The sequence below is a fragment of the Apis cerana genome, linkage group LG6 (genome assembly GCF_029169275.1).
Source record: "Apis cerana isolate GH-2021 linkage group LG6, AcerK_1.0, whole genome shotgun sequence".
NCBI classification, from domain to species: domain Eukaryota; kingdom Metazoa; phylum Arthropoda; class Insecta; order Hymenoptera; family Apidae; genus Apis; species Apis cerana.
The window spans coordinates 8,438,400-8,452,327 of record NC_083857.1 but is presented as its reverse complement, the minus strand read 5'-3'; the positions used below and the strand labels follow the sequence as shown (position 1 = coordinate 8,452,327).

General features: G+C 39.5%; 1 protein-coding gene across 7 annotated transcripts in view; it reads left to right on the top strand.

Annotated features, from left to right (window-relative positions):
• The window catches only part of LOC107993786 (protein groucho-like), a 57,265-nt gene extending 44,061 nt beyond the window's left edge, over window positions 1-13,204 (top strand). For all 7 annotated transcript variants that reach the window (XM_062076203.1, XM_062076202.1, XM_062076206.1 and 4 more), the window contains 5 exons: window positions 6,069-6,212; window positions 7,201-7,745; window positions 9,334-9,609; window positions 11,265-11,868; window positions 12,259-13,204. In XM_062076203.1, the coding sequence (XP_061932187.1) occupies window positions 6,069-6,212; window positions 7,201-7,745; window positions 9,334-9,609; window positions 11,265-11,868; window positions 12,259-12,366 (1,677 nt within the window). In that variant the 3' untranslated portion in view covers window positions 12,367-13,204. The remainder of the gene's footprint in view (window positions 1-6,068; window positions 6,213-7,200; window positions 7,746-9,333; window positions 9,610-11,264; window positions 11,869-12,258) is intronic.
• Window positions 13,205-13,928: the final 724 nt, after the last annotated feature.

Below are 13,928 nucleotides of genomic sequence, written 5' to 3'. Positions count from 1 at the left end.
CCGGTAAATATTTCTCCGCTGAAACGCAGACAAATCATTTATCGAAATGTCGAGTTAACAATCGGATTATCCATCCAACTTCTACCTACCTGATCTATCGCATAAATAAATAAATATGCGAGCGGATGGGGCATATTTTTTACCGCTTATCCCTCCCGCCTGAAATTTTCGAAAGGATTTAATGACGTAGATAAATAAATCCAATTGAAGCGAATCGAACGGAACGGAGACAAAAGTCGTCTCTGGTATTTTCACCAGATTAAAATCGCTTCGGTATTCGCCCGTTGTTTCTTTTTTTTTTTTTTTTTTCGATTTATGCGTGTATCGGCATGTATGCACCACGTACGCGTACGGCAGGGCGCGAGAAGGAAAGAAATTTCCTCGAAAAATACGATGATGAATATGATACGATGAAAGAGTTACGAAAGAGGAGAGAGAGAGAGAGAGAGAGGGAGGGAGGTCGAAGTATAAACGTGGCGTTTAATAATATTAGGTTGTTCGGATATGAATTATGATAAATGATAGTTTTGAGAAATCCTAACACTTTGAGAAGCGAGAGCTTTGCACGGCCGGCAAATATTGAATTCTTGGCTCGTCTATGCATTATACATTATTTTGAAATAGATATATGTATAGAGATATCGTTGTGTGAATTGTTATTTAATTTAGCCTGAGAATACGATGAATGAAAATGAGGGAAACTTGTACGAGTTTTTTTTATTGTTTAATCTTTGGAATGGAAATTATTCATAAACGTTATACATTGTATGCATTTAGTATAAAATATCGTTTCGATTGCGCGAGGAAAAAAATAACTATGAATATTTTTAAATTATTATATATATATATATATATTTTCGATATCGTATTCTTCATGCATATTGATAGAAAATTATTATTATTTTTTTTTCTTTTATTACAAATAATAAATTCTCTTTACTGTGTTAATTATTATGATAATACGATGAAAAAAAAATCATAAATACGTATTTAATAAACATTGGAAAATTTTTTTTTTTCTCTGTTCCGAACATTCTGTAGCTAAACTACGAATTGATGATAACTACTATTTCATCAGTCTTTATCTCAAAAATTAAATTTTTAACTAATCCTTGGTAGATACAATTTCTATCTCGCAGGTGGTAAATTAAATCTGATAAAGACGCAAAATGATAAAAATTAAATAATCGTTAATGATTTATTGACTGGCGCGAAAAAACGTACTCATTTTTTCTTTTTTTATATCGATATATGCAACATGCTATTACGTATTAAATCACATTCATTATCATTATTTGTAATTCATATATCGTACAACGTAAAAATAAGATAAACATTTTTTTACGATCATTTGCGTCACGTTACTTATAAAATGATTATTTTACTTTATTTTTCATCCGATATACTTTCGAAATCAAAAATTTATAAAACTCGAATTTTTTCATATATTTCACGAACGAAACGATTTTCGCATTAATAATAATACACGTTATTTTTCAATATAGCAACAATAATACAATCGCGAATATATAATGAAATACCAGACATATCTCTATCCATAATTCCTTTTTTCTTTTTTAAATCATATTTCAAATATTTACGTTTAAACATACCTAATATTACCAAATATAATAACAATAACAACCGATGCAACAACAAACCGCAATAAAATACCGTACAACTTCTCTCCCTTTCTCTCTCTCTCTTTTTCCTTTTTTCCATATTTCAAAATATTTAACACATGTTTATAAAAAATAATGCAATTTGCTCGCGGTCTCGTCATCTCCTCGACGCTATCATCAAAACCCATCAATCACGATGGATCGTTAATGATTCTGCACAACCATTCCGTAAAGAAAAAAAACTTCTCCTTCGTTCGAATCGAAAATTTTCCTTCGATCGCGCGACGCGTTACAAAACGCGTTACAACGCATCACTGCATAATTCCTAATCCCCGATTGCAGCGTGAACACGAGGCGCGTATAAGCGCGTACAACGTACTCGAGCATTCGCGACGTGACCTCTCTTCTCTCTCTCTCTCTCTCTCTCTCTGTCCTCCTCTTCGCCCAACGTGTATTACAGCTACATTACACGCGTGTAACTTTTCGTGCGCGTGAAGGGTACAACGAGTGGTTCGGCGTACTTCGCTCACGAGCACCCACTGCACGCGCAATTATGTTTTCGACGAACGCGCGAGTGGTATAAAGTGGCGGGTAGGAAAAGAGGCCGACACGAAAAATACGGCGGCTACCGCCGTAAGGAAAGAGCCGTGGCCGAGCTCTCTTTGCCTTTCGACTTCTCGTTTCCCTGCTTTTTTTCTTTTTTCTTTTTTTTTTCACTCGTTGCACTTCGGTTTCCGGGTTCAACGAGGCGAATTTAAGTTTTTCTTCTTTTATTACGTAGTTTTTATATATTTGTCTGTACGTGTATCTTTCTTTCTTTCTTTCTTTCTTTCCTTGCGAAAATTCGCGAGAGAAAATAATTCGTAATGTATTGGTTGTAGTGTTATTTCGAATGGGGAGATTTCTTTTCTGTGCATGGTTTACTTTTTTTCCCCAGTGTTTTCTCGTTGAACATCCTTTTATAGAATTTAACCGATTGTAAATCGCGTAAATTTGGGTAAAACATCAAGTAGAACGGTTTGATGATGCTTGTATAATTCTTTACGATATTGGGTATGTTGAATGATTTTGAAAAGACGTTTAAAGTTCTCGATATCTGTTCGGAAAAAAAATACGAGAGATTTATATAATGGGAAATTATATTTGATAAAAGGGATTTAATAATGGAGAAAAATTTACTCACTTTTTAAATTTGAACGTATTCGTTACTGTTGTAATCATTATATACGCTCATTATCATATATCTTACTGCAAATAAGTATGGCACACATTTATGTTTACGTATGCAGATATCGTCTAACACTTAAATGATTTCTTTCGACGACTTCGCTTTTAGTCTAACGCGTCGATGCTCTTCAAATGCTCTTTCAAGCACTTTCGTTCAAGATAATTTTAAATAATATTATTCAAACAGTACACGGTGTATGTATTCAACCTTTTCAACTCGGTTTAGAATATATATATATGCTTTATTCCACACTTTGAATATATTTTGACACAAATAGGTGGACTTAGCACTTACGACTAATATTATGGACTTTCGAGTAGACTCCACCGATAGATTTCTCGATTCCCCCGATTTATTGCAAATGAAATGGAAGAATTTCTAATAATGAAATTCTAATGAAATATATGCAGTTGATCCAAGCATTATTTTGACGCGCAATAAATATTGCTTAATCCATTCACTGCGAAGCGTGCATTCTCAAATATTGAATAATCATTCGTTAAAGTTACCTATATAACCTAAAGTTACGTACATTACATACCGTTCTTTGTTAGAATTAATTTTATTCCGATCTATACATTTACATTTACATCTCGTGTCTCATGAAAAGTAAAGACAAATTTTAAATTTAAACTACATTTTAAATAATTCTACTTGTTGAATACGTCCGCATCTCGGATCGATTTTTTAGTAAAAAAAAATTAGATTCTACGTTCTTTCTCCCGTGTACATATATTATATACATCGTATCTTCAACTTTTATTCTTCTAAAGATGTAGACAAGCTTCAGCGAAACGATGAACGGGATACATAACTTCTCCAACGAATCTTCCATCTTTAAAACCCCGCCATTTTATACGCCTAAGCTAAAAAATCGGAACGATATATTAGAATATCGAAAAGAAAAAAGGAAAAAGAACGAAGGATAGATCACGATGCCCAGTTTTAAAGAAGAATCGGTCCTGGCCGAGCTGAGACGCGAAACAAAGGGCCGGCCGGATGTAAATCGATGGAGGAACGGATCCGTGCGCGGGAACGTAGTGAAAGATAACCAGGCGGCCGAGCCAGCATTAAACTTACAAAAGTAATTACAGACGGAATACTAGTTCTCTCGATTGTATCGAGCTTAGGGGATAAAGTCCGCGTGTGGCGGGCTTCGGCCTGCCCACAATCTCTCTCTTTCTCTCTCTCTCTCTCTCCACTGTCCGAGAAACTTTTCTTTTCCGACCAATGGGCGTAGCCGTAGGGGAAGGAAGGCACGGTTCGTCCGTAGAAAATGCAAGTAACGATCTTCTTCTTGCGAACGGTCCCGAATCGGGCCCGACGCTGTGCTCTTGGGGGTTAGAGAGGGAGGGAGATAGAGAGAGAGTGACGCGTCGAAGAAAAGGAGGGCGGAGAGAGAGAAAAGAGAGATAAAAAGAAATGATGGAAAGAGCAGAGCACCCATAAAGAAGGGGAGGGGGAAGGGGAGAGATAGCGAGCGTGTAGTATAGGTTTGCCGAGCCTGTAATCATCGCGGGACCGCGAAACGCCCATCGACGCCCTCTCATTCTGCCTCTCTCGCCATTCTATTTTCCTCTCTCCTTATTCGACCCATCCACTTTTCTCCGCTTCTCTTCTCGACCGTCCTTGCCCAACACTCTCCTCCAGTGTGTGCGTGTGTGTGTGTCTCCTCGTCCATTCCCTCCACGGATCGTGCCGACTCTATAATCATTATCAACCTCTTCCCAAACCATTTTCTTTTTTTCCCTCCCTCTTTTCTTTCTCTTTTTTTACTCTTGCCATCGCGCTTCCTTTATAAATCCTCCTTCTTCCCTCGCGCGCGTTCTTCGTGACTGGTCTGTCTCCTGTCGTCTTTCTCTTTTTTGGAGGGAGGAGGGGGAATTTCTTCGTTGGATTCTTCGTCGGCTTTGAATATTCTATCGAAGTTTGTTTCGTGAAATGTTGATGCTCGGGATACGCAATCCGTCGCGTGCCGGGAAGCGAGGATATTTCTCTGCGAAAAAAAAAAAGAAAAAAGAAGAAATTCTTGATTAATAAGGAGATTTAATGAAAAATTGTTGGGGCGTGATTGGAGGCGAAGTTGTTTTCTATTCGAAAGATTTATATATAAATTGGTATTTTAAGAATTTAGGAATAATGGACAAATTTTAATACAAATCCAAGAGCGTTGCATCGCGATGGGAAATTTAACGGAGGGAAAGAAAGACGCGGCCTCCCCCCCTCGACAAATTCACGGAGAAACCGATGAAACTCGCGTGGATAGAATCGGGACGATCATTAAATTATATTGCGCGTATCAAAATCATGGAAAATCTCTGGGACGTAATTCCGTATCGCGGATATAGAGAGATTTTATTCACCGTAACGTAAACCCGGGCCCGAAATCTACGTATCGAAACTCATCGTTCGGCTGTCACGGATGGAAAGTCGAAATCGATTATCGCGAACGGTCGCGTGACAATTGATAATAACCGTCGACGCGGGTAATTACGGTTTTGTCACGTTGATCGAACCGCAGGAAACACGTGGGTAATCCGTTGTTTCAGTCTATGCCGATTGTCTGTTATTTAACCAGAGATTAACGGCTCTGTAAACGTATACTTGTGTTCGTATAGAGAAAATGGTATTCCTCGTATAGCCAGACTATCTTCCGTGTGGTTAAGTAGCCACTTTTTCGTCGCTTCTTCGAACCTGTCCCTATAAAATAAATCAAAGCTATATATATATATATACATGAGAAGGAAAAATAAAAGGAAAAAAAAAGTATTTATTACGATACGATGAAATCTTCTCAATTTTTGTGTTAAGAATTTTAGTAAAATTGTTGTTTTCGATCTAAAATTTTTTTTTCTTCTCTCTCTTTTTATTTATCGTTAATAATCGTGCAAAAGTGTAGAAATGAATGGATGCGTTCGATATATTCAGCTTCGAAATTTTCTAAATATCTTTCGCGTGAATATCGTAAAATTCTTATCTACAAAAAATTTTTTTTATCTATTATATCACATGCAAATGAATTTGTTATTATAATAATACATTATGTATATATATTCAACTTTTTAAAATTTTTTTTAAAACTTTATGCAAATATCGCAAAATTTTTACCCGAAGAAATATAAATATCGAGAAATTTCTTTTTTCATTTACGTACCTAAAATTGTTTAAATACCAGATCGTGGACACACAGATTGGAAAAATCGTAATTTTCGTTACAGAGGAGCTCGATATCGCCCGGTGATAAATATAGTCGTCCGCGTACACCGCAGGAGACGCATCATTCCCATCATTCTCAGAATCACCATGACCATCCCATGCACATCAAGAAGATGAAGAAAGAGCAGGACAAGGACATCGGTCATGTAAGTGTTTGTCCTTATCGGGGATTTTATTAATCTTTTATTTAATTTATTATTTATCTAGATCTTCATGCGTTTCGACCTACTTTTTCTTTTTTCAATCGTGTATTTTTACCAAATTGCAAGATATATCTAGAACCGTGTAATTATACAATTGTTAAAAAGCTCCGAGATACAAGATTTTATCCGATACTTATATGAGATTTTTATTTAATATTTCGATCAAGTTGCATTGTCATCCGATATCACGAGTCGTGATAATTCGATCGAATTTAAAAAAGTTTTCTGGACAGAATCTCTTATGTTTTGATACGACGAGATCGTGCGCAAAAGAAAAAATTCACGAAAAATACGTCGACGATAATGAATGTTCAAGATTTTTTATCTTTTTTTTTAAGAAAAACCGGTTGTATTTTTATTATTCATCGAGTTATTAAATAATCGTAACAGTCTAACGCGTTAATTATTAACTCGATCGAAATTGGCATCGGTTATAATTCCGATTCTTTAACAAAGAAATCGTGATTGCAACTTCAAACAACGCACTTCAGGATAACTTCTAACGAATTCTTCGTTGGATGAAATGAAAAACCAGCTTCGTCAACTTCCTACTAAATGTCACGCATATTACGTTCATCAAGAATTTTGAATCGTATAAAAATTTCGATTTTTGATTTTTGAAAAGAAAGAAAAAAAGTACGGATAGAAACAAAATACCCGACGAAATTAAAAATATCGAACCGATAATTCATTCATCAAATAATTTTTCAACACTTTTTCATAATAACACCGAAGATCAAAAATTATTATATAGAGGAAATACAGACGTAATTATCACCGATTATAAAAATCGAAACAAACTTAAAAGTATTTCTTAAATCGAAATTTTAACCGACCAAAACTTAAGGATTCCGTTTAACTGTTTCAAAATCGTGAGAAGAAACGATTCAAAGAAATCAGCTTGCAAAACAACTTTGATTTTCTCCCTCAGAGCGACGGGGAGAAGAGCGACCAGGACCTCGTGGTGGACGACGCGAGCGAGGGGCCGACGAGTCCCGTGGTAAACGGCACAACGTCGCCCCGAGAGAACGGGCTGGACAAGGTGGCGCCGATAGGCGCCGGGGTGCAGACGAAGAAAGACGTGCCGCCTCATTCGCCGAGAAGCGGGACGAGCAGCAACGCGAGCACACCCTCGGCCAAGAAGATGGAGGAACGGGAGAAACCGACTACGCCGATCTCGAAACCCCTGACACCGACCTCCGGCTCCGCGATCGGTGGCGGTTTGAAGCCGTCCGGCTCGGCCAAGCTACTCCAGGGACCACCGCCCCCCGGCGTGCCCAGCGCTTATCCACCGCACTACGCCCCGGGTCCACCCCCTCACCATCTGGCACCAGCTGGCCAGCATCCTCACGTCGACATGATGGGTTATAACGGCTACGTGGCGCCCAGAGCACCACCTTCCCTCCAACAGCTCTACGATCCCCACGTGGCCATGAGGGCCCCTATGGGATCCGTCGGAGTGCCCGGAGGCAAACCGTAAGTGGATGTAGTGGCGCTCCCGCGACTTCGCTCCTGATATTCGGAAATTCGATCGAGGAGATTCGAGATTCCAAATGTCCCAAATATTCCAAAGCATCCCCTTTTTGTAACAGAAATAAAAGTTTGAGGATTTGAGATTTGCGTTTGTTAGGAAGGAACGTTTGTTACGTGGTGTAAGGATTTAAGAATTTTACGTGTTTGGAGAGAAATTTTTGTTTAAAAAATCTGAATTTTTAAAGAGAGAGTAGCTTCTCTTGTTTGGTAGTGAAAATATTAAATGATCGATCAATCACGTTTATCTCGTGGTTGATTACATTGTACAAGATAATAAGTAATAAATTTATTGATACAGGATGATGTAACAAACTTAAACAGTTTTCGAAACGAATCTAAAGTGGATGAAGGCTAAGTGAAACTGTTTGGCGTAGATTGTGAAAACTAGGAGGTGTTTCGCGATAAGATAATTGAATTACATTGTTCTCGAGTATTTGATCGGGGATATTAAAGGGAGGAAGTATATATATTTGACACAATTACGCGTTCTTCTGATCGGTAAGTTTAAAATTCAAAATTGCATCTAGAACTTGAAAGTTTCCATCTCTAAGTAACCAGGCTTTCGAACGCTTAATTTTTCATACATGGAAAATTTTCACCTTATTGTTCATATCAAATATGTCGAATATATCTTGGTCCAATGATTTTAAGACCAATTGCATTTAACGCATGATTTGGGTAAAAATATAGGTATAATAACATTTGTACAGAGAGAAAGAGAGATATCAGCGATTACTGGAAAGCAATAAAAATATACTGTATTTTATATTTTAACGAAAGATCGAAGCCCCGATATAATATGCTTTTTGTTTTAACATTGTTTGATATTCGGTCTGCTTGCCAGGGCTCGTTATCTACGGTTTTGTTTACTATGAAAATTCACCCAATCCCCTTGTTTATCATAGCCGCGAACGGTTAAAATACGTTATCGATATTTTTATTTTAGAACAGATCTCGGTTACCGGGAGATTAAACGCTCAAGATAGAGACTAATGGGAAATATTAAGATAATAAATCGTGTCTTCCCCGTGATATTATTTCACGTTGTTGATTTCTCGAATTCGGAATTGTTACCTCGCACAACCTCCCTTGGAAAAGAAAATCTGCTCTGCATATTAATAACGTATGCATAAAAATCCTCTCTTCCTCTCCCGAAAATTATTTCATTCTCCTCGCATTTTTCGTCTCTCCAAAAAAAAAAAAAGAATGAAATCCTTTACTCATCTTCTAATTATTTATCTCTTCAAAATTTCTTCGCAATCGCACATTTTGAAATCGATCGCGCCAGTTTTAATTTCACTCCATGGAAAGGTATCGATAAAAACTCCGCAAGTATCGATTTTCTGCAAGAAAAAAAAAAAAAAAAAAAAGGAAACGAGTTAAAGTCAGCAAAAATCCCTTGTCCCTCGGTTAACTTTTTCCAGTTTCGTTTGAGCGTGTCGTTGCGGATCGATGGAACGATACGACACCGGATCGGATAGTTGGCAGACGCGTGTTCACCACACGGGGCGAATTTTTCTCTATGTTTCAGCGCGTACAGTTTCCACGTGTCGAGCGAGGGCCAGATGCAGCCGGTGCCCTTCCCACCGGATGCGCTCAGCGGACAAGGGATACCGCGTCATGCGCGGCAAATTAATACCCTGAGCCACGGGGAGGTCGTGTGCGCTGTCACGATCTCGAATCCGACCAAATATGTGTATACCGGCGGCAAGGGATGCGTCAAGGTTTGGGATATAGGGCAAGGTGGCACGGGTAGCACCAAGTCTGTGTCCCAGCTCGACTGCCTCCAACCTGACAATTACATCAGGTCAGTGCTCTTTCTTTGTCCGTTTTATATTTTGTTATTATTATTTTTTTTTAATACTCTTCCAGCTGCTTTATTTTCGATTTATCACATGATTTCTTCGATGATCAAATTCGAATTAAAAATGAAAAAAACTTTGAATCCGTAAAATTTAAACTTTATACTTCTTTTAGATTATTATAGAATTATTTATTATTATTTTAATTTTCCTTATTTATCAAATAACCACAGTCCATAATCGGCAAACAGTAATAAATATCGTCCAAATTGTACGCGGCTACTATTTTCTGAAAGAAAAAAAAAAACGATTACGATATTCCGCCATCGCGTGGGAATACAATTAATTTTACCAGGGAACACACCTCTGGAAACATTCTTACAATAACACGAACCGATCGTTGAAACGAAATTATGCAAACCCTTCCAATAGGATTTTATTTCACAAACGGGTCACAGCGATCGAGCCGATCGAAACAAAAACGCACGTTTTGTACGTTAAAAACGAAAGAGCGAGAGAAAGGATTCGCCGTGGGGCGGAACGGAGGAACGCATCGTATAATGAGATTCAATGTATTCCATGCACGCTCGAAAAATCGCGGCAATGTGTCGGCCGTGTAGAACAAACGGGGCGGGGTGTTCGACGTTTTCACGATACATTTCGCGCTGGATGTGCACGTTTTAACGATATGCCCCCCGGTATAATATCCAACTCCCCTCCCCCTCCATGTATGACTGTTAATACCAGCGATACGCAGCGGTAATTGAAGCCGGTCGCACTTTTTCTCTTTCTTCCTTTTTTTTTCCCCCCTGGTTTTTTTTCGAACACGCTCTCTCCGCAGCGAGTGCGAGCCACCGGGCAAATTTAATAAAATTCCACTCCTGGTAATGCATACGGCCCATACACACCCATCCTCTGCATTAAAGGGTACTTTATGATCAATCGGTCACAGTTGCTAATCACGGCCGCTGCTCCGATTTCGCCACGCTTGACCGCGTAAAAATGATTACCACTTTTAAAACCCGCTGTCAAACCGGGCGAAACGGTTGCCCCCGAGAACAAATGAGAGCCAATGAGAGAACCGTTTTCATTTATCGAGAGAGCGTTCGGTGTTTCGTCGATCGACCGAAACCGGGTTACCACGGGTTTTACCACTTGTGTGCATCGATGGTTCATCGTGCTCGAGATATCGTGTTGGTACTTTTTTCCTTTTTTTTCTTTTTTCTTTTTTTTCGAGTTTTTTTCTGCCTGTTTTCGAGTTGCGGTCACCAGTTTTGTAATATTCGAAAAAAAAAATATATATATATATATATGCGTGCGTATGTAACTTACGATCGACGAACGTTGTCGAATCCGGCCCCTTTTCGCCTTTTCGCGGAAAAATCGCTTTTTTCCCATCATACTTCCAAATAACTTTTCCAATATGCCATAAAATCCAAAGAATCTTCGAGTGTAATCTTTGAGTCATTAACAGACAACTATAATAATAATAATAATAATACTTCTTTAATTGTTTCGCCGTTCTTAATTATATTTCACGTGTATATATATATATACGTACAGTAAATAGTGAAAGGATTGATTCAAGTGATTTAAGAAGCGAGAGAAAGTTGCTTCACCCCTCGCTAAAACGAAACGAATTGTGGCACGGCATGTCCAGGTCGGTGAAACTGTTACCGGATGGGAGAACGCTGATAGTCGGAGGCGAGGCTAGCCGACTTAGTATCTGGGATCTGGCCAGTCCAACGCCAAGGATCAAGGCCGAATTAATCTCGGCCGCCCCCGCCTGTTACGCCCTGGCAATCTCCCCGGACTCTAAGGTTTGCTTCAGCTGCTGCAGCGACGGCAGCATCGCCGTCTGGGATCTTCAGAATCAGTCGTTGGTGAGACAGTTCCAAGGTCACACGGACGGCGCCTCCTGCATCGACATCTCTGCGGACGGATCGAAATTGTGGACCGGCGGATTGGACAACACGGTCCGCTCGTGGGATCTGAGGGAAGGAAGACAGCTGAAACAGCACGACTTCACATCCCAGATATTCTCGCTCGGCTACTGTCCCACGGGGGAATGGCTGGCCGTGGGCATGGAGAACTCCAACGTCGAGGTGTTGCACGCCTCGAATCCGGACAAGTACCAGCTGCACCTGCACGAGTCTTGCGTATTATCGTTGAGATTCGCCTCCTGCGGCAAGTGGTTCGTCTCAACTGGCAAGGATAATTTACTGAACGCGTGGCGTACGCCTTACGGGGCCTCGATATTCCAGGTAAGCGGATACGCAATTCGATCCTCTGAGAAGAGAATAAATTTTATAGATTAGCATTAGATGGAAGGGGGACCAAGAGTTCTAGAATTGTTTTAATTCTTCGAAAACTGGTGTTATTATATCGAAAAATACTCGTCAAATCGTTCCGAATTTATTATTACCTTAAACTTTTGTTTTCTCGCGTATAAATTATGAAGCGTGTGTATATGTTGTGAAATTATGAATTCTAATTAAATCGTATATTTTAACGAGCATTTATTGGTGGGGGGGAAAAAATAGAAAAAAAGAAAGAATAATCGAAACATAAATCTTCGTTCATTACCTATTCTTGCACGATTTCTTCGGGCTCGCCAGTTGGCTCACGAACGACACGTCTTATGCTGTTTTCAGTCCAAGGAATCGTCATCCGTGCTCAGCTGCGATATATCAGCCGACGACAGGTACATCGTTACCGGTTCAGGTGACAAGAAAGCGACCGTCTACGAGGTCATGTATTGAACGACGAAACCGCAACGAAACCGAACGTACCAACAACCGAACGTATTCATCAGACCCGAGCAACTCTCCACAGCGTGGGTGTACATAATTCTTATACGATATTAACACGAGAGACGTTTGTTGCCCTTGTTCTTGTTATTGTTGTTATTGTTACTCTCGGTGAAGAAGAAAGGGTCCGTGCAAGAAAGAGAACGAGCCGAACGAACCGGAGTAAAAAAAGAGAGAAAAGAAAAGAAAAGGAATTCTTTCGATTAAGAATCACGATCGAATCGCGCAGCAACGCTCGAGAGATTTTTTTGTAAAACATCGACGTCGAGTTTTTAAGATTTTTCGGATAGAAAGAGATTTAAAATATTATTCATGACAGGCGGCGAATAGATTGATAATTTCGTTTTAATGCCCGGATCGTTCTTCTTATTTCGATCGATAATCGCTCGTTAATGGAAATGAACGTTTTTCATCGAAATCGGATAGTTCGTTCCGCTCGTTGCGCGTACGACCGCCATTTTGGGCGGCTGGATCGCGCTTAAATTTGAATAACGCTGACATTAACGCGTTTTTTCCTGTATATTTTGTATATACATATACATAATATTATATATATATATATACATACGTCAGTCTTTAAGTATACCATGATATTTTTCTACGTCCCCTAAAAGTGAGACGGAAAGCGAGTAATGAAAAAAAAAGCACACACGTACACGCGCAACATTCACATACACATACACATACACGTATGGAGAACTAAAAATTTGTAAATATTGTCTGGCTTAGAGAATATAACAGAATCGTGATGAGAGAAACGATTAAATAAAAAGTGATACTCGATAACGAACTCGGTGATCCGATTCATTCTCCCCCCAGCTTTGCAACCCTATGAACCGTCATCGAAAAACGAAAAGCAAAAAAAAAAAGAGGGGGAAAAACCAGTATATTTACAGGAAAAAAAGTTCTGAAAAAAAAGAGAGAGACAGAGAGACAAGAACGAGGAGAAATAGAGTTTCAACGGGGGAAAAAAAAAATAACCTCATATCCGGGGCGAGTGGGGTTATCGCCCTGGTAGGGTAGGTATGAAATAAAAATCGCGGGCAAATATTATCTCGCCACGCTTGTAATATAAAAACCGATGAACGCGTGGGTGAGACCACTTCGCGCCGCAAACATTCGAAAGCGGTCGAACGGACTAACGAACGCGTGCCGGCACCCGTCACCGAAAATATAAAACAAGAGCCGTCACGCGGAGCCCTGGTCCCCGGAGCTTCCGCGCCCATAAACGTGTCAACGTTGGCCAGCGTGGAATCGCTACGATACACGATAGAGAGGTACGCGCAAAGAGGGAAAGAGAGCGCGGGACGTTGGCGTCAACAATATTTAGTCACAACGGTGGCGTATCGTGTCGCGAAAATTACGATACCGTTTCGTCGATGCAAAAAAAAAAAAAAAAGAGAGAAAATAAAAATAAAAAAAAACCGGAACCGCATACGTGTCGGACGCCGCGCTGTTTCGTTCCTCGCGTTTCACGCGATTTCCACGGGAAACGAATTGCGGCATATATCCGC